Raw genomic sequence first — 21,322 nt, forward strand, 5'->3', positions numbered from 1 at the left:
CCGCCCGCTATTGGAGCGCGCAGAGTGCTCTCTCACCCCTCCCGCCGGAATCCCGGTCCGAGCGCATTCCTAAGCCTCAGACGGCCGCCCCGCTTTGCCCTCTGACCTCTGGAAGGGGCCGCGCCGCACCTCGAAGGACCCCCTCCCGTATGGACCGTAGTGGAGGTCCCGTGCCGCGCCTACCCTGTGGAAATCGCCCGCTCCAAGAAAACCCCAAAATACGCTCCCCCCACCGGTGCGTACTCAGCGAGTACGACTCGTCCCCCTGACGTCGCCATGTGGGCCGGAGCGCACAAGAAACTTCCCCACCTTTAAGCGCAGTACTCGTCACGGGCTCAGGGCCCGCAACGCTCTTATTTCCCCGTAGACACTGTGCACCTGCACTAGTTTCGGTACGCTCCTGCCTCCCAGCGCTGTAGGCCTGATAGCGCGAGGCGCGCTGTGGCAGGAACTTTCTGTTCGACCCGTACACCTCAGGAGACCCGCCGGAGACGTACTCCGCACACCGCGAGGCGCGTGCAAATTGAAAGGGCCTCTCCGATCGACGCACCCAGAGTATGCGAGGGTATTACGGAGCGCACAACCTCCGGAGACCATAACAAAAGACCAGAATCTGCATTAGGTGGTGTGGGACAGTAGTTTAAGTGACGAACTCAAACTATTAAGAATTTTTATGAACTTTAAAGAAACACTTGCCATTTTTAAATCTTGTGGCCTCAATTCTAAAACGTTATAGAAGTTCTTGTGATAACTTTACTTACCTACATATATTTTTACATTAAGATTACGTATTTTTTATACAATCTACAGCCTGGTGTCCATTTGTGGGGGATCATTGGATTTACTGTGTGTAATCATAAATGCTTAAGTGACTAAACGCTCTTGGGATTAGCCTTGACTGCTTGCGCCACGCAACCTAGAGGGTGAGCAGGGGTTATTCTTACAGGGTAGTTCCTTTGCCCTGACTAGAGGAGAGGGTCCCTGTTTGTCACAAGTGTATACCTGTGCCAACCAGGGACCCTCCATTCTAACATTGGAGGCAGCGGTGAGGATTTTCGAATTTGCATTTGTGATTTATGTACAGTAAATTATTGATCACCACATAGTGAGTGCAGACCTATAACGCAGCCACAGATTTATTGTTTTTAGTTTTGCTGAGAGATCTCCATGTGTTTTTGAAAAGTCATGCCTGGTTCAGTGAGAATGGAAAAGGCAGCATCCATTTCATCTAGTAACTGCGATTGGGAGAGCCTAGAAAACTACACCAGCAAACAGCTCAGGAGCTTCTGCAAAAATGTCAAAATTTCCATGACCGGACTTTCCAGAAGGGAGCAGTTCCAAAAGGCGCTGAGGGCCTGGGTCGAGGCAAGGAATGCCCTTGGAAATGAGAGTGAATTTGAGGATGCAGAACAGCAGCTGGAGGGGCCACTGGGTCCAGAAGGGAGGGGTGCAACCTCTCCATTGGGTAGCAGTGTTTCTACCAGATGTCTGTCGCCAGAGGAGTTGGCAGACAGGGCAGCAACCAGGGCACATGAAATGGAGATGGCAAGATTGAATGGACAGATGGAAATGGAAAAACAAAAGTTGGCAATGGAAGAAAAAAAAAGCTCCAATTGGAACATGACTTGAAAATGAGGAAACTTGATTTGGAGCTCGAGTGAATTGAAGCGAGGAGGGTTTCAGCCCAGCAACAAGAAATGTCTGTAGCTCGGAGATTGAGCTTTGCTGAGTTGGGGGCAGAGTCCAGCTCAGATGGCGGCAGCAACATTCAGGTATCTAGTGCTGAGAGAGTAGTACACACACCCAGAGATGTGGCACCTGACTTGGAGGGGGTTAACATACACAAGGATGTTCAAGGGCATGAGGTAGCCCCAGTAGGGCGCAGCGTCCCTGAAGGGAATAGGGTAACTGCCATAGGGCTTCATGGTCCTAGTAGTGGGAGGGACACTCTACTGACTCTAGATGAGAGGTACAGGGAGAGGGGATCCCCCACCATTGAGGTCCTGGGATGTGAGTATGGAGACCACCCAGGAGAGTGTGAGTTGTTGGACAGAGATAGTCAGATACTGTCTTGCCAGTCTCAGGAGATGGTGTGGAGTATGTGTGTGAGGCACTGGATGGTGAGGTGAAGGATAGTTTGGTTAACCCTTGTAGGGGGCTGTGTGATCCAATTCTGGGAGAGCATATTTTAAGTCCCTGTTTTCCAGAGCTATGCCAACACCTGTTTGAGAGTGAGTTCTCTGACCCCAGGGAGCTTACATTGGAGGCTGACCCTTTGGTGGATTCCAGAGGGTATGAAGTAGCTTTGGGGGGTGATTCCAACAAGAGTGGCTCAGGTAACTTCCAGTCCTGTGTGATGGAAGAGGTTCAGTGTAGCCCAGCTAGGTCTCACTGTAGTGGGAATGGTGTAGGGGCTCACGTCCTGTCTCAGAGGAGAAGGAGTGAGTGTGGGTTCTGTCCCAAGGTACCCAAAACCCAGTCTCAGGTCCTGGATGGTTTCTTAAGGGAACATCAGGTCGTGGGCCTAGGCTGTACTTGTGGGCCATTTGAGGAGGATCTCCTAGTGGCTAGAGAACGTGGAAACTCTATAAGCAGAGCTCCAGTAGTTCTGGTATCTGGCAGTACCACTCCAGTTGGAAGGGTGCAGAAGTCCAGATGGAGGGGTGAGAGGGGGAAAGAGTCCCCAGTGGAAGAACCAGTGGGTCAGGGGCCAGCTAGAAGGGCTAAGTCCCCAGGAAGTGACCATGGTCACACCACTTCTGTCCTGGGGGATCTTCGCGCACTGTCAGATGGGCAGGGGACGGGAGATCGGTGCCAGGCAGACTGTCAAACAACACAGGAAGTATGTGTTACCCTCAGGGGGGGCATGCGTGCTCCCAAGGAAGTCCTGGTGCACCAGGTGAGTGTTAAACTGCAGGGTTGGGTCCCTGAGTTGGGAAGCCAGGTTCAGAGGCTGTCTGACCTGGAGGGTGGGACCAATGTAATCATTGTCCCTACCAGTCTGTCTTTTTTGTGCGCCACTCCAGGTGGGAGGGTAATGCCGTCTGGAAGGGGGTGCAGAGGGAGGGACTCCTCACCTTTGACCCCGGTTCAACTAGAGGGTTTAGATCCTACGTTTAAGGACCAGGTGCAGGGTGTTCCCCCTGACCTGGTACCCCAGTTGCAGGATAGCACCCCTGAACTGGAGGGCGAATTGTGCAAGTCACCTGCCCCAGGTGCCCTGACAATTCTGGAAGAGGGTACCACTCCAGGTGAGAGGGTACAGAGCCCCAAGAAAGAGGACTGGGTGTGGAAGAGCCAACCCCAGTCTTTGGTCCAGCCGCCGGGTACAGGCCTGGGGCTGGTGGGTCAGTGCCAGGATGCCATACCTTACCTGAGAGGAGGGAGAGTGGACAAAGGGTGCCAAGCACCTGGAGCTACTGCCCCCCGCTCTCTGAGGCCACAGAGGTTTGAGAGCCCTGAGAGGTATGAGGCCTGGGTCTCAGCCCTGACTACTGTCAGTGGCCACTGTGATTTGATGACTGTCTGTTGGGACACACCTGTGAGCAAGATAAGGTTAGAGGCTGCACAGGTGGTGTCCACAGAGGAAGAGAAGGGTACCCCATGGATTGGCTTGGTGGACCCTGAGAGTATGGACAGAGGATTTGAAATAGGTTCAGATTGGCGTATGCGTAAGCAGATATGCCCCTGCTGTTGCGGGCCAGGTCCATGTTCTGTCGCCCTAAGCAGGGAAGCCCATCACGGTAGTGATTGGTCTACCCTGTGTTTTGGCTGGAAGGGGGTTGTGTTGGACTTGGCCTTCTTGGCAGGGCCATCCCTAAACTGTTTGCCTTCCTCCAATATTCTCTCTGACCTGTTTTTGTTGGTTTATTGACTGGGCACTTTACCACTGCTGACCAGTGCTAAAGTGCATATGCTCTCCCTACTGTAAAGTGTACCTTTAATTGATTTCCATGATCGGCTCATTGGATTTACTGTCAGTCCCCAGTAAAGTGCAGCAGGAGTGCCATGGCTTGTAAATACCAACACTGATAAAGGGCCTGCAGCGCTGCTTGCGCCACCCACAGAAGCAGCCTTTTAAAATATGTCTAGGGTCTGCCATTGCAGAACCTGCGTGCAGCCTGGTAATGTCATGCTGGCTGGGCAAGTGCACACACTTGCCAGCCTCTAAACCTTCCCTTTACTTCGTGTGAGTCACCCCTGTGGTAGGCCCTAGGGCAGGGTGCATTGCAAGCATAAGGTAGGACAAGCCCTGATGTAGGTGGCATGTCTTAATAGTGAATTACAGCCATTTTCGTTTTTCACTATTGTAAGGCTACCTACTCTCCATAGGCCAGAATGGGCTGCTGGAATTATTACACTCTATAATCCCAGCAGACTCAGAGAGCATGGTAGAAAGTCTAGTTTAGTATGCCTGAACTCAGAATAATGAAATACTTCTTTTGGTAAAGTTTATTTTAATATCCTGTGTTTGCAAATGCTACTTTTAGAAAGTTAGCCTTTGCTTGCATAACCATTTCTGCCCGCCTCTGCCAGGATGTGTATCTGCTGTCTGGGTTGTGTGAGTGACAGGGCTGGGGATGACAGGTGGTGAATGGAGGGATTACACCAGAGTGGGGGGTGGGAGTGTCCCTTGACTCTGAATAGGGCTGTGCTCTGCCACCACAATGCTGGCTCCCTCTCCTGGGGAGCGACTGATGACTCTGCCCGACACCTGGCACAGGAAGAGGGAGGACTGTCAACAGAGTGCTCCTGACTTTACTTGTCATCTCAATGCTGGCTCCACCTCCTGCGGAGCGTCTGCTGTCCCTGCCCTCCACACTGAAAAAAGAAGCCAGGAACAGCAAAACAAAGTGCTCAGAGAATGAAATGGACTATGCAAAGGCCCCCCCTGGCCTATAAGAACAAAAGAAACTGACTATAAATGTAGGAGCCCAGCTCCTAACAAATCAGATCCTGTTTTCCCACAACGAACCTCTGCCCAACTAGAAGGACCAAGAAGAAGCTGAAGGGCTGACCTGCTGTGGCGCCTTGCTGAGGAAGGAGAGGAGAAGACCAGACTTTGCTTTGCTGTGCTGAGAACTATCTCCAAAGGCTTGTCTGAGCGTGCCCCCTGAATTGAACCCCAGGACCAGTGGGTTAATTGTGCCTTGGCTCGTCTGCAACTTGAGCCGTGTGTTTCCTCTCGCCGGAGCTGAGAAGGTGCCCTCTCCCAGGGCCGTGGTACTCGGGAGCTTGGCCGCCTTCCTGCCCACTGAGAGCCCCGCTCGTGTAGAGCCGCTCTCTCCTCGCTGGGCCAGGCCGCCTGCTCCTCTGCCACCCCGCCCGCTATTGGAGCACACAGAGTGCTCTCTCACCCCTCCCTCCGGAATCCCGGTCGGAGCGCATTCCTAAGCCTCGGACGGACGCCCATACGTGAATCATACCCGGCCGCCCGCTTTGCCCACTGACCTCTGGAAGGGGCCGCGCCGCACCTCGAAGGACCCCCTCCCATACGGACCGTACTGGAGGCCCCAGTGCCGCGCCTGCCCTGTGGAAATCGCCCGCTCCAAGAAGACCCCAAGATACGCTCCCCCCACCGGTGCATACTCAGCGAGTACGACTCGTCCCCCTGACGTCACCGCGTCGGCCGGAGCGCACAAGAAACTACCCCACCTTTAAGCGCAGTACTTGTCACAGACTCTGGGCCCGCAACGTTCTTATTTCCCCGTAGACACTGTGCGCCTGCACTAGTTTCGGTACGCTCATGCCTCCCAGCGCTGTACGCCTGATAGCGCGAGGCGCGTACTGTGTCAGGAACCTTCGATCCAGCGTACGGCCAGTACAAGAGTGGTATGACCCGTACACCTCAGAAGACCCGCTGGAGACGTACTCCGCACACCGCGAGGCGCTTGCAAATTGAAAGGGCCTCTCCGATCGACGCGGCCAGAGTACGCCAGGGTATTACGGAGCGCACAACCTCCGGGGACCATAACAAAAGACCAGAATCTGCATTAGGTGGTGTGGGACAGTAGTTTAAGTGACCAACTCTAACCATTAAGCATTTTTATGAACTTTAAAGAAACACTTGCCATTGTTAAATCTTGTGGCCCCAATTCTAAAATGTTATAGAAGGTCTTGTGATAACTTTACTTACCTACATATATTTTTACATAAAGATTATGTATTTTTATACAATCTACAGCCTGGTGTCCATTTGTGGGGGATCATTGGATTTACTGTGTGTAATCATAAATGCTTAACTGACTAAACGCTCTTGGGATTAGCCTTGACTGCTCACGCCACGCAACCTAGAGGGTCAGCACGTGTATGCCTGTGCCAACCAGGGACCTCCAATTCTAACACTGTGAATGACATCAGGCTGGAGAGGGGCGGAGGGTGATCTGGGGAGCAGGAGGCGTGGTGCAGAGGTAAAGCTGTGTGTGACCTCGGGGTGCAGAGAGTGATCAGGGGAGCAGGTGGGGCGGTGCAGAGGTAAAGCTGTGTGTGACCTCAGGGTGGAGAGGGGCAGAGGGAAATCAGGGGAGTAGGTGGTGTGGTGCAGAGGTAAAGCTGTGTGTGACCTCAGGGTGCAGAGGGGCAGAGGGTGATCTGGGGGGGCAGGAGGGGGCGGTGCAGAGGTAAAGCTATATGTGACCTCAGGTGGTGAGGGGTAGAGGGTGATCTGGGGTGCAGGAGGGGCAGTGCAGAGGTAAAGCTGTGTGTGACCTCAGGGGGGAGTGGGCATAGGTTGATCTGAGGAGTAGGAGGGGCGGTGCAGATGTAAAGCTGTGTGTGGCCTCAGGATAGAGAGTGGTTGATGGTTCATCTGGGGAGCAGGAGTGGAGGTGCAGAGGTAAAACGGTGTGTGACCTCAGCCTTGACAGGGGGCAGGTTGTGTTCAGTGGACAGGTGGGGTGGTGCAGAGGTAAAGCTGTGTCTCACCTCAGGTGGAGAGGGGCAGAGGGTGATCTTGGGTGCAGGAGGGGCAGTGCAGAGGTAAAGCTGTGTGTGACCTCAGGATGGAGTGGACAGAGGGTGATCTGGGGAGCAGGAGGGGCACTGCAGAGGTAAAGCTGTGTGTGACCTCAGGGTGGAGAGTGGCGGAGGATGATCTGGGGAGCAGGAGGGGTAGTGCAGAGGTAAATCTGTGTGTGACCTCAGGGTGGACAGGGGCAGAGGGAGATCAGGTGACAAGTGAGGTGGTGCAGAGATAAAGCTGTGTGTGACCTTAGGGAGTAGAGGGTGATCTGGAGAGCAGGACTGGCGCAGAGGTAAAGCTGTCTGTGACCTTGAGGGGCAGAGGGCAATCTGGTGAGCAGGAGGGGTGATGCAGAGGTGAAGCTGAGTGTGACCACAGGGTGGAGAGGGGCAGAGGGTTATCTGGGGAGCAGAAGGGGTGGTGCAGAGGTAAAGCTGTGTGTGACCTCAGGTGCAGAGGGTGATCAGGGAAGCAGGGTGGGCCGGTGCAGAGGTAAAGCTGTGTGTGACCACAGGCTGGAGAGGGGCAGAAGGGGATCTGGGGAGCAGGAGCGGTGGTGCAGAGATAAAGCTGTTTGTGACCTTAGCGTGCAGAGGGTGATCTGGGAGCAGGAGGGGGCGGTGCAGAGGTAAAGCTGTGTGTGACCTCAGCCTGGAGAGGGGCGGAGGGTGATCTTGGGAGCAGGAGGCGTGGTGTAGAGGTAAAGCTGTGTGTGACCTCAGGGTGCAGAGGGTGATCATGGGAGCAGGTGGGGCAGTACAGAGGTAAAGCTGTGTGTGACCTCAGGGTGGAGAGGGGCAGAGGGTGATCAGGGGAGTAAGTGGGGTGGTGCAGAGGTAAAGCTGTGTGTGACCTTAGGGTGGAGAGGGGCAGAGGGTGATGTGGGGAGCAGGAAGGGCGGTGCAGGGGTAAAGCTGTGTGTGACCTCAAGGTGCAGAGGGGTAGAGGGTGATCTCGCGAGCAGGAGGGGGCGGTGCAGAGGTAAAGCTGTTAGTGACCTCAGGGTGGAGAGGGGCAGAGGGTGATCTGGGGAGCAGGAGGGGTGGTGCCGAGGTAAAGCTTTATGTGACCTCAGGTGGAGAGGGGTAGAGGGTGATCTGGGGTGCAGGAGGGGTGGTGCAGAGGTAAAGCTGTGTGTGACCTCAGAGGGGAGGTGGCAGAGGGTGATCTGGGGAGCAGGAGGGGCGGTTCAGAGGTAAAGCTTTGTGAGGCCTCAGGGTGGAGAGTGGCAGAGGGTGATCTTTGGGAGCAGGAGGGGAGGTGCATTGTGAAATCGGTGTGTGACCTCAGCATTGACAGAGGCAGAGGGTGATCAGTGGACAGGTGGGGTGGTGCAGAGGTAAAGCTGTGTGTCACCTCAGGTGGAGAGGAGAAGAGGGTGATCTGGGGTGCAGGAGGTGCGGTGCAGAGGTAAAGCTGGGTGTGACCTCAGGGTAGAGAGGGCAGAGGGTGATCTAGGGAGCAGGAGGGGCGGTGCAGAGGCAAAGCTGTGTGTGACCTCAGGGTGGAGTAGCGGAGGGTGATCTGGGGAGCAGGAGGGCCGGTGCAGAGGTAAATCTGTGTGTGACCTCAGAGTGGACAGGGGCAGAGGGGGATCGTGGGACAGGTGGGGTGGTGCAGAGGTAAAGCTGTGTGTGACCTCCGCGTGAAGAGGATGATCTGGAGAGCAGGACTGGTGCAGAGGTAAAGCTGTGTGTGACCTGTGTGCAGAGGGTGATCAGGGGAGCAGGTGGGGCGGTGCAGAGGTAAAGCTGTGAGGGACCTCAGGGTGGAGAGGGGCAGAGGGTGATCTGGGGAGCAGGAGGGGCGGTGCAAAGGTAAAGCTGTGTGTGACCTCAGGTTGCAGCGGGGCAGAGGGTGATCTGGGGAGCAGGAGGGGCAATGCAGAGTTAAAGCTGTTTGTGACCTCAGGGTGAAGAGGGGCATAGGGTTATCTGGGGAGCAGGAGGGGCGGTGCAGAGGTAAAGCTGTATGTGACCTCAGGCGGAAAGGGGCAGAGGGTGATCTGGGGGAGTAGGAGGGGTGGTGAAGAGGAAAAGCTGTGTGGGATCACAGGTTGGAGAGGGGCAGCGGGTGATCTGTGGAGCAGGTGGGGCGGTGCAGAGGTAAAGCTATGTGTGACCTCAGGGTGCAGAGGATGATCTTGGGAGCAGGAGGGGCGGTGCAGAGGTAAAGCTGTGTGTGACCTCAGGGTTGAGAGGGGCAGAGGGTGATCAGGGGAGCAGGAGGGGCGGTGCAGAGGTAAAGCTGTGTGTCACCTCAGGTGGAGAGGAGCAGAGGGTGATCTGCGGTGCAGGAGGGGCGGTGCAGAGGTAAAGCTGTGTGTGACCTCAGGGTAGAGAGGGCAGAGGGTGATCTGGGGAGCAGGAGGGGTGGTGCAGAGGCAAAGCTGTGTGTGACCTCAGGGTGGAGTGGCGGAGGGTGATCTGGGGAGCAGGAGGGGTGGTGCAGAGGCAAAGCTGTGTGTGACCTCAGGGTGGAGTGGCGGAGGGTGATCTGGGGAGCAGGAAGGCCAGTGCAGAGGTAAATCTGTATGTGGCCTCAGGGTGGACAGGGGCAGAGAGGGATTATGGGACAGGTGGGGCGGTGCAGAGGTAAAGCTGTGTGTGATCTCAGGGTAGAGAGGGCAGAGGGTGATCTGGGGAGCAGGAGGGGTGCAGAGGTAAAGCTGTGTGTGACCTCCGGGTGCAGAGGGTGATCTGGAGAGCAGGACTTGGGCAGAGGTAAAGCTGTGTGTGACCTCAGTTTGCAGAGGGTGATCAGGGGAGCAGGTGGGGCGGAGCAAAGGTAAAGCTGTGAGTGACCTCAGGGTGGAGAGGGGCAGAGGGTGATCTTAGGAGCAGGAGGGGCGGTGCAAAGGTAAAGCTGTGTGTGACCTCAGGTTGCAGCGGGGCAGAGGGTGATCTGGGGAGCAGGACTGGTTCAGAGGTAAAGCTGTGTGTGACCTCAGTTTGCAGAGGGTGATCAGGGGAGCAGGTGGGGCGGTGCAGAGGTAAAGCTGTGAGTGACCTCAGGGTGGAGAGGGGCAGAGGGTGATCTGGGTAGCAGGAGGGGTGGTGCAAAGGTAAAGCTGTGTGTGACCTCAGGTTGCAGCGGGGCAGAGGGTGATCTGGGGAGCAGGAGGGGGCGGTGCAGACGTAAAGCTGTTTGTGACCTCATGGTGGAGAGGGGCAGAGTGTTATCTAGGGAGCAGTAGGGGGCGGTGCAGAGGTAAAGCTGTATGTGACCTCAGGCGGAGAGGGTCAGAGGGTGATCAGGGGGAGTAGGAGGGGTGGTGAAGACGTAAAGCTGTGTGGGACTTCATGGTGGAGAGGGGCAGAGGGTGATCTGTGGAGCAGGTGGGGCGGTGCAGAGGTAAAGCTGTGTGTGACCTCAGGGTGCAGAGGGTGATCTTGGGAGCAGGAGGGGCGGTGCAGAGGTAAAGCTGTGTGTGACCTCAGGGTGGAGAGGGGCACAGGGTGATCTGGGGAACAGGTGGATCTGGTGCAGAAGTAAAGCTATGTGTGACCTCAGGAAGGAGATGGGCAGATTGTGATCTGGGCAGCAGGAGGGGCTGTGCAGAGGTAAAGCTGTGTGTGACCTCAGGGTGGAGAGTGGCAGAGGGTGATCTGGGGAGCAGGAGGGGCGGTGCAGAGGTAAATCTGTGTGTGACCTCAGGGTGGACAGGGGAAGAGGGTGATCAGGGGACAGATGGGATGGTGCAGTCTTTAAGCTGTGTGTGACCTCAGGGTGCAGACGGGCACAGGGTGATCTGGAGAGCAGGACTGGTGCAGAGGTAAAGCTGTGTGTGACCTCAGGGTGGAGAGCGGCAGAGGGTGATCTGGGGAGCAGGAGGGAGCGTTGCAGAGGTAAAGCTGTGTGTGAACTCAGGGTACAGAGGTACAGAGGGTGATCTGGGGAGCAGGAGGGGTGGTGCAGAGGTAAAGCTGTGTGTGACCTCGAGGGTCAGAGGGTGATCTGGGGAGCAGGAGGTGGGTTGCATAGGTAAAGCTGTGTGTTACCTCAGGGTGGAGAGGGGCAGAGGGTGATCTGGGGAGCATGTGGGGCAGTGCAAAGGTAAAGCTGTGTGTGACCTCAGGGTGAAGAGGGGCAGAGGGTGATCTGGGGCGCAGGAGGGGTGATGCAGAGGTACAGCTGTGTGGGACCTCAGGGTAGAGAGGGGCAGAGGGTGATCTCGGTAGCAGGTGGGGCCAGTGCAGAGGTAAAACTGTGTGACCTCAGGGGGGAGAGGGGCAGAGGGTAATCAGGGGAGCAGGAGGGGCGGTGCAGAGGTAAAGCTGTGTGGTACAAAAGGGGGTGGTGATGGATGGAGCATCTGAATCAATCAAACACTCACACCCAGTCAAAAGATCTGGGTTTAATCCATCACCGTTCTTTAGCCCACTCCGCCACCCCAGTTCAGACATGGCTATATGCAAATCAGTCTGACCCTGTGCCTCATGGGAACAGTCCAGCCGGAACTGCCAAGCCATGTCTTCCCTGGACCGGAAACAAGCTTCCGAGGACCGGTTTCTGGCATTCCAGCCGTCTTCAGCCCGGCTTGCTTGGATCCAGTGGCAAAGTGAGCAAGGGACTCATGTCTGAGCATACCCTGCCACACTTATGGTGGCCAAAAGCGGTACAAAAGGGGGTGGTGATGGACGTAAAGCTGTGTGTCACCTCAGGTTGGAGAGTAGCAGAGGGTGATCTGGGGAGCAGAAGGGGTGATGCAGAAGTAAAGCTGTGTGTGACCTCAGGGTCGAGAGGGGCAGATGGTGATTTGGGGAGCAGGAGGGGCGGTACAGAGGTAAAGCTGTGTGTAAGTCAGGGTGCAGCGGGGCAGAGGGTGATCTGGGGAGCAGGAGGGGCGGTGCAGAGGTAAAGCTGGGTGTGACATCAGGGTGCAGAGGGGCAGAGGGTTATCTGGGGAGCAGGAGGGGACCGTGCAGAGGTAAAGCTGCATGTGACCTCCGGGGGAGTGAGGCAGAAGGTGATCTGGGGAGCAGGAGAGGTGATGAATAGGTACAGCTGTGTGTGACCTCAGGGTGGAGAGGGTGATCTGGGGAGCAGGTGGGGGCATTGCAGAGGTAAAGCTCTGTGTGACCTCAGGGTGGAGAGGAGCAGAGGGTAATTTGGGGATCAGGAAGGGTGGTGAAGTGGTAAAGCTGTGTGTGACCACAGGGTGAAGAAGGGCAGAGGGTGATCTGGGGAGCAGAAGGGGGTGGTGCAGGGGTAAAACTGGGTGTGACCTCAGGGTGGAGAGGGGCAGGGGTGATCTAGGGAGCAGCAGGGGTGGTGCAGAAGTAAATTTGTGTGTGACCTAAGGGTTTGCTGCAGAGTAGGATCCCCGGTGCTGGAGTAAGTGCAGGCGTTATCACTGTTTTTGTTTATGAGATTTCACATACACTAGTAAGTGCTGAACTAGACCCAGGCTGTGGTGAATCATGGGTCACCTTGGAAATATTGAAGAGGAAGGAACTGGCAGAGGTGATACAGAGGTAAAAGTTTCTATGGGGCACTCAGGGGTGGGGAGGGGCAGGAGGTGATCAGGGAGCAGGCTAGAATTCACGCAATTCGACCCCATAATGGAGAGAGGCAATTTATTCCATTTCTCGAATAGTGCCTTAATCTTACTGGTAAAGGGAGTTTAATTTAGTTCAATTAAGATATTAATTTTTTGTGTGAAATACACCCCCAGATATCTCTTGGGTCTGGAATTAATAGATAACATGTGTGCATTATAGTGTCTTGTTTGCAATTACATAATAAAATCGCAGTTTTTGATTTATTAATCTTATAACCTCCCAGGTCTTGATACATTTGAAAGATTGAAAAAACAATTTTCTGATTTTCAATATATGGTTTTAAAAACAATATATCATCCGCGTATAATTTAATGGGAGTCATACCATCTACAGGTGGATTTATATTTAGTGAATCACAAACAGCGATAGCTAAAGGTTCAATGAAGAGGGCAAAAAGAATGCGTGATAAAGGATAGCCCTGATTTTTCCGCCTATTTATCATGCGTGTTCCACTATTTCTAGCATTTATAAATATTTGGTCTTTTGCTCTCTTGTACATACTAGATACTAACTGAATCAATCTAATAGGAAATCCAACTTTTTAAAGAATTAATATAAAAAAGCTCTTCCAGCTTACCAAATCATCACCTGTGCAGGAATGTTTTTCCGTGCAAAATAATCTAAAGCTTCAATTAGAAAGATTGTATTAAAAGATAACTGTATTACAGGCTCTAAAACTGCACTGTTTGGAGTGGATAAAAGTTCCCATGACCGTATTGATTTGGTTAGCTAAAACCTTCATAATTTATAATCCGCATTTAAAAGGCGAATGGTCTATATGATTTGATGTATTCATTATCTTGTCCTTTTTTTAAAAAACTGACTACCGTTGCTAAACAAAATGAATCCGGAATCTCTCCACCCTCCAGAACATGATTGGCTAATTTTAGTAGGTCTGAGTTTAAAACTGACGTAAAACTTGTATACGACTCTGCCGGAATGCCATCTTCCCCACAGGCTTTACCATTTGCTAAGGGCTTTACAACTGTCTCAATCTCACTAAGGGTAAATTTTGCTACCAATGCTTGTATTTGGTTTTCTTTCAATCTTGGGATGTCTAGGTTAACTAAAAAATCAGTAAGTGCTCTTATATCCCCTTGATGTTGGGTACCAGATATTGCTTTATAATGCTTAAAAGATTACTTCTGAATTTCTTCAGGGTCTTTGATACTTGTCTTTGTCTCTGGATCTATTATTGATATTGTCTTATTTTTCTCTGGGAGATCTCTTGTCTGCCAAGCCAGTAGCTTACCCCCATACTCGCTCTTTTCAAATACCTGAATGCTGCGGCCAGACTGATCACAGCAAGCCCCAAGTATACCTCCATATCTGGCACACTTCGAAAGCTTCACTGGTTACCAGTAAAGAAGAGAACAAAATTTAAAGCTCTCTGCATTGCGTATAAGGCAATTCACGCTCAAGGTCCAGCATTTCTGAAAGACCTACTTTGCCCTTATAAACCTGCTAGATGCCTTCGATCTTCAACTGCTGGTCTCATGCAGGTCCCCAGGACCAAGAAAGTCTCCTGGGGAGACAGATCCTTCATAGTGACCACCATCAAACTATGGAACAGTCTTCCACATCATATCAAAACCTCTACTTCCCTTCTCTCTTTCCGAAGACAGATAAAGACCTGGCTGTTCAAGCAATAACTTCTCATGGACTAGTTCAATAAACACTCAGCGCCGAGACACCCACGGGTATTTGAGCGCTTAACAAATCTCCTAAATAAATTAGCTGTGTATTCTTGTTCATTATAATACTCCTGCATGCATATTCTGGCTTTCCTAAGTAAGTCTTTATTAGCTTTTGTTGCTGAGCATTGTACTTTTAAACATACCTGATTTAATTCTGTTTCAAGCTCGGCCCTTAATGTCGACTTTTCCCTCTTCTTTACAATCTCTTTCAATGTAATATATCCACATATCATGGCCTTATAAGCCTCCCATACAATTTCAATACTAGTTGAGTTATTATTTATTTTAAAATAATTAACTGTCTATATCTCCATATCTTTACACCATTCCTGATCTTCGAGATTCACTTTGTTAAATGTCAACTTACATCCAGTCTTTTTACCTTTATTCCTACTTCCTCCATTTAAACTAAGGCATGATCTGACAAAGCATTTCACATGTGAGAGTATGTTTTTAGCCGCAGATTTTGTGTAGAGAGTCTGGCCGCTGACATATGCCTGTCCCATTTATATGGGAACTTTCCCCTCCATAAACCTAGCCCTTGCTCACATTCTGAAATGGGTACTGCCATTCAGGGTTTATTTTGGCTACGCTTCCCTGTGAATGAATCCACCTCCGGCTATCGCAGAAAATGAACCCCCCCCTACAAAAAAAAACCAGGATATGAGGTACGACCTTATCTAAATCTATAATTGGGGATGGATTATCAGTTATTGGGGCACATATTGTAGCTATCATAATCCTGTTATTACGAAATCCACTAAAATATAAGCACATCTGCCTTCTGTATCTGTTTGGGAAAAAAGTAACTTGTAGGGGAAATGCTTTTTCACATACAGTGACACCCCCCTGTTCTGTTGCACTTACACATGATAAACACATGATATCCGGCCCATTGCGTGAACATTTTTAAATTTTGTTCCTTTTTCTCGATGTAGTGTGTTTCCTGAATCAATACTGCATCCGAGGAGTGTCCTCTCAGCCATATATCTATTGCTTTAGCCTTAAATTTGTTATTTAACCCATTAGCACTCAGCATCACAATCTAATTATTTCTCTAAATTGCGCTGTCATTTCATATCATTGTTTATATATCTGAAAGGTTTATCAAAGTATTGTTGCTTTAGACAACAGTACACTGTGCAAATCATAATAACCAAAATGACTGTAATATTTTCTCCCTTAACCCTGTGCCCATTTACTTTCTGTGTAGTCTCCCCGCATCTACCATTCTTCATCATGTCATATTTGCTCATTGTGCAGGATATTCCTTCAGATTGTTTAATAAAGTGCTGCGTATGACTTGAAAGTTTGTCATGCTTATGTGCTGTAACAGATTTGGTATTCACTTGTCTGATCACCTCGTAAGACATCTTGTCATGTAGTTCCTAGGAATCCCCAGGACCTGCGTGTTTTGGATGACCAAAACTGAGGGCTTAGTGTCCCTACCGCTTCTGAACCCCCCACAGGATATGTCAGCCTTTAGACCAGCTAGCTCTACAGTGCCACTTCCAACCCCATGTATTCTACAGTGCTGTAGGTAGGCTCTGGCAACCACTGAACATGACAACCCTGATTACTCAGGGATCGTGGAAAACTGATCTACTGCACTGATCTACACAAATGACTGCTTACCAAATTCAGTATTCTAGCTACTTTTAGAGCAGCCTACCTTTCTGGGTTATGTGTATTTATTTTGTTATGTTTCAGCATAAATGTGCTTTCATGTAGAATCTGAGGCTTAAAACTAAGAACTAAGTAAGTCTCTGTGGATGAACTCAGTGTCGGTCAGCGATGACTGGCCTAGAACAAACCGTAAGCACCATGAGCTCAAAATATTAACAAGGTATTGAGTTGCACACTAGTTCTGGCAAGACTATCCTAGCCATTTACAATGCATTATGCTACATGAAAGCAAACACATCTTTTACTCGCTGTAGAGTGCTTTCTTGCATGACAAGTTGCAGCCCAGTCCCTGGTCACCTTTGATATGTTTCATACTTTGTTTTCTTCATAAGGGCAGGTCTTGGTGAGGTTTTGGTCACTAGTGAGTGAATCTCTTTCTTTCCCCTTTGGCCAGAAGTGGTCCTGGGCAAAAGTAATACAAGTGAATAGTATTGTTCCGTGGCATACCCACAGCATGGGGACCCTCATATACACTATGTTTATCCTACAATGTCCGTGCACAAAGCAAACAATTAAAGCATAAGTCTATAAAACAGGCTTCTCCAACTAGTAGCTTGTGAGCTACTGGTAGCTCGCCAACTAGATAGAAGTAGCTCTCTTATGTGCATCCCAGCCTACTAACTCGGAACGTTTTGCTTTTTTGAATTAATATCTACAGACCTAATGAGTGTATTCAAGACAAAAAAGTGTGTTTTCAGAACTCATAAGTTAATGTTTGGAGACAAAAATGTCTGAATGTCCAAAATATATGTAAAACTAATAATAACTAAGTGATAAATAATACACTATTACTGATATTATACCTTAATGCTAGGGGCATTGCAGCTATGGATGTCATATTAACCGTATTGAGGCATTTCAATCTGAAAAGTTTTTTTTTCCTTTACTGCTGGCAGTCTTGTCGGATGTACGAAAGTGATCACTGTGAGTAATCTTGCATGGGGTGGCTACTAATGTGATCTTGTCTGATGTGGTCACTATTTCAACACAAATAATATTAGCAGCTCACAATGATTTTAATTGAACATGAGTAGCTCTAAGTACACAAAAGGTTGGTGATCTCTACTCTAAAGACTAGATAGAAACTGTGCAAATGAATTTGCACTGCTTAAAAACACCTAAACATTAATAACCACTGATTTTATACTGACAAACCCCCTCTGCAGTTGACATCAAAAACTGAAAACAGGAAAGACTGAATGTATTGCAGAGTTTCTTTCACTTTGTTTTAAATGTGCAGTATAAGTATTTCTAGATAAGATTAGGTCATAATTATAGTTTCTTTATATTGACTTGCTTTTTTTGTTACAGGTGAAAGGAATGCTTTAGGAATGGAAGATGGAAAGGACATTAGGATATATTTTTTTAAAGCAAAATTCTGCAAGGCTGGGCATTGAAAATTCATCCCATGAAGATCCGTTCAAAAAACAAAAAGATATCTTAATCTATACACTGAAGTAGCATGAAAACAAATACTCTGCTTGAAAAGACTAACGTGAGAGACACTAGGGAATAGAGAACTTTCTAAATGTACTAAAACACTCAAACCTGTTTCTTATAGCATTCTATAAGGAGTGGATGAAGTCAGCATAGAAGAAAGACAAAATATATTTATTATAAGAAGGGGTTGAACATAAAGCACACACAATGGAAAGAGATAAATATTCAGAATGTGATAAAACATTCAGGGCCACTGGCCGTCTAAAATTATACAAGGTCGCCCACGCAAGACTCAGAACATGTAAATGTAGGGAATGTGGGCAGACATTCAATCAAAAGAGTCTTGACACCAGGAAGAAGTTATATGAATGTACTGAATGTCAAAAGGCAATGCATGCAAAAGGACACCTACCGGTACAACAGGCAAGCCATGCTGAGGAAAACACATTCACTGCAAAAGGGAACTTGCCGGCATATCAGAGTGGTTATTCTGGTGGGAAACCTTTTAACCTAACTGAATGTAATCCAGCATTCATTACAAAGACAGACTTAATACAACAACAAAACATCCACATTGGGAAAAAGCCCCATGAATGTAGAGAATGTGACAAGTTATTCATCAGAAAGGCAAACTTAATGAGACTTCTGAAAATTCACACTGGAGAGAAGCCATATAAATGTACAGAATGTGACAAGGCATTCTATAGAAAAGAGTTGTTAAAGCAACATCAGAAATTCCACACTGGAGTGAAACCCTTTTGTTGTAGTGAATGTGACAAGGCATTCGTTGCTAAGGGAGCTCTAAAGCATCATCTGAAAATTCACACTGAAGAGAAACCATATAAATGTACTGAATGTGAAAAGGCATTCATTTCAAACACAAACCTAATGCAGCATCTGAATATACACACTGGGGAGAAACCATTTAAATGTACAGAATGTGACCAGGCATTTGCTGCAAAGGCAAACCTGATGCGACATCGGAAAATGCATACTGAAGAGAAGCCATATAAATGTACTGAATGTGACAAGGCATTCGTTGAAAAGGAATCTCTAATGCGACATTTGAAAATCCACACTGGAGAGAAACCATATAAATGTACAGAATGTGACAAGGCATTCATTACAAAAAAAGAGCTAATTCGACATCATACAGTCCACACAGGGGAGAAACCATATAAATGTACTGAATGTAACAAGGCATTTGTTACAAAGGGAGAGGTACATCGACATTATGCAGTCCACAATGGGGAAAAACCTTATGAATGTGCTGCATGTGACAAGGCATTCTTCACAAAAGCACTGTTAAACCAACATCAGAAAATCCACACTGGAAATAAACCATACGGTTGCAGTGAATGTGACAAGGCATTCATTACTAACAGAGAACTAATACGACATCAGAGAGTCCACACTGGAGAGAAACCATATGAATGCTCTGAATGTGACAAGGCTTTCAATACAAGTGCATCCCTAATACGACATCAGAGAGTGCACACTGGTGAGAAACCATATAAATGCACTGAATGTGTCAAGGCATTCATTACAAAAGGAGCCCTTATTCTACATCAGAGATGCCATACTGGAGAGAAACCATATGAATGCACTGAATGTGACAGGGCATTCATTACAAAAAGCTATCTCTTGCAACATCAGAAAATCCACACCGGAGACAAACCATATGGTTGTAGTGAATGTGAGAAGGCCTTCTTTACAAAAACCTATCTCTTGCGACATCAGAAAATCCACACCGGTGAGAAACCATTTGCTTGTAGAGAATGTGAAAAGGCATTTGTTACAAAATTGCAATTAAACCAACATCAGAAATTCCACTCTGGGGAGAAACCATACCGATGTGGTGAATGTAAGAAGGCATTTTTTACAACATTGCAATTAAAACAGCATCAAAAATTCCACTCTGGAGAGAAACCATATGGTTGTAGTGAATGTGAGAAGGCATTTGTTACAAAAGGGGAATTAAAGCAACATCAGAAAACTCACACTGGAGAGAAACCATATGATTGCTCTGACTGTGGCAAGGCATTCACTGCAAAGCACACCCTTATACTACATCAAAAAAGACACACTGGAAAGAAACCATTTGGTTGTAGTGAATGTGAGAAGGCGTTTATTACAAAACAGCGGTTAATGCAACATCAAGAAACCCACACTGGGAAGAAATATCAATGCAATGAATGTGACAAGGCATTTTTTGCAAAGGGAAGCCTAACGCGACATCAGAAAGTTCACACTGGAGAGACGCCGTATAAATGTACTGAATGTGACAAAGCATACACTCTAAAGCACCAGCTAGAACAACATCAGGAAATCCATACCGGAAAGAAACGCTATTGTTGTAGTGAGTGTGACAAAGCATTCTTCAGAAAACAACACTTAATGGTACATCAGAATACCCACACTGGAGAGAAACCATATAAATGCACTGAATGTGACAAGGCATACAGTAGAAAACACCACTTACTGGAACATCAGAAAACCCACACAGGAGAGCGACCATATCAATGTATTGAATGTTGCAAGGCATTTAGGAGAAAGGCACACCTAATGCATCATCTGAAAGTCCACACAGGAGAGAAACTATATGAATGTACTGAATGTGACAAGGCATTCACTTTAAAGTACAAGCTAGTGCAACATCAGAAAATCCACACTGGCGAGAAACAATACGATTGAAGTGAATGTGAGAAGGGGTTTCCAAGGGACTGCCTAATGCTACATCTGAAAGTCCACACTGGGGAGAAACTATATGAATGTACAGAATGTTACAAGACATTTGTTGCAAAGAACATCCTAATGCAGCATCAGAAAGTCCACAATGGGGAAAGACCCTATGGATCTACTGAATAGGACAAGACGTTCGATTTAAAGCACCTATTAGAACAATCTCAGAAAATCTACACCGGGAAGTAACCATTTGCTTGTAATCGATGTGATAGGGCATTCATTAGAAACAACACTGCAATATCATAGAACCCAAACAGAAGGGAAACCATGTGAATTCATACCAGGGCGAAATTCTATCAATGTATTCAATCTGACAAAGCATTTTTTGAAAAGTGAGGACTATTTTTAGATTGGTAGGTTCATACGGGGTGGAAACCACTCCGCTGATCGGAATGAGCCCTAATGTGACAAGTCATTTATTCACCAAAAGGAAGAATGTTTTCTGATTTGACATTTTCCACAGGGCGAAGCCACATCAGTGTACTAAATGTGACGCAGCATACATTACATAGACTGGGCGATAATATCATTTGAAATCTGACACTGGTGAGAACCATAATAAATTTACTGAATATGAAAAGGCTTTCATTATAAACTCATCACTAAATAAACATCTGAATCTCCACAACGGGAAGAAACCATATGAACTTGCTGAATGTGACAATGTGATTTAGAAATTATAAGCTAATGCAATAGCAGGACACCAACACTGGGGAGAAACCATACAAATGTACCAAATATGATCAAGATTTAATTATAAAAGGAAACATACTAGTACATCAGAATGTCAACACCTGAGAGAAACCTTATGAATGTATTTGAATGTGACAAGGATCAGTGTCCCCACTAGGCACAAACCATGAGCTTTCTGACTCTGACAAGAGATTCATTAGAAGGGAATATATAATGTAACACGAAAGTTCACACCAGACTGAAACCACTAGAATGAAATGAATGTGAGAAAGTATTTACTACAAAGTGCACCCTAGTGGGTTATCTCATATCACACAATGGATGAAGGGTAGGATGACCAAATTATTAAAAACCGAACTCTGGGAAATGTGGCAAATATATAAGTAGAACTAATAGTTTTAGAGCGAATGAAGAGCACAGAATAGCTCAATTGAGAGCACTCATCAATTGACAGCACTCGTCAGCATAGAAATCACAGAAATTAGGGTATATGGGGAATTCAATGCAGCCTTTATACTCCATATTATATGTAATGC

At 48.4% G+C, this 21,322-nt stretch overlaps 1 protein-coding gene across 1 annotated transcript; it reads left to right on the top strand.

Annotated features, from left to right (window-relative positions):
* Positions 1 to 10,481: 10,481 nt before the first annotated feature.
* Positions 10,482 to 20,187, top strand: LOC144762086 (uncharacterized). The gene is made up of 5 exons (XM_078647216.1): positions 10,482 to 10,492; positions 17,564 to 17,829; positions 17,878 to 18,296; positions 18,381 to 19,136; positions 19,221 to 20,187. The coding sequence occupies exons 1-5, from the start codon at positions 10,482 to 10,484 to the stop codon at positions 20,040 to 20,042; spliced, it is 2,274 nt and encodes a 757-aa protein (XP_078503342.1). The 3' UTR covers positions 20,043 to 20,187.
* The last annotated feature ends 1,135 nt before the right edge of the window (positions 20,188 to 21,322 follow it).

Source organism: Lissotriton helveticus, chromosome 6 (assembly GCF_964261635.1).
Source record: "Lissotriton helveticus chromosome 6, aLisHel1.1, whole genome shotgun sequence".
Lineage (NCBI taxonomy): Eukaryota > Metazoa > Chordata > Amphibia > Caudata > Salamandridae > Lissotriton > Lissotriton helveticus.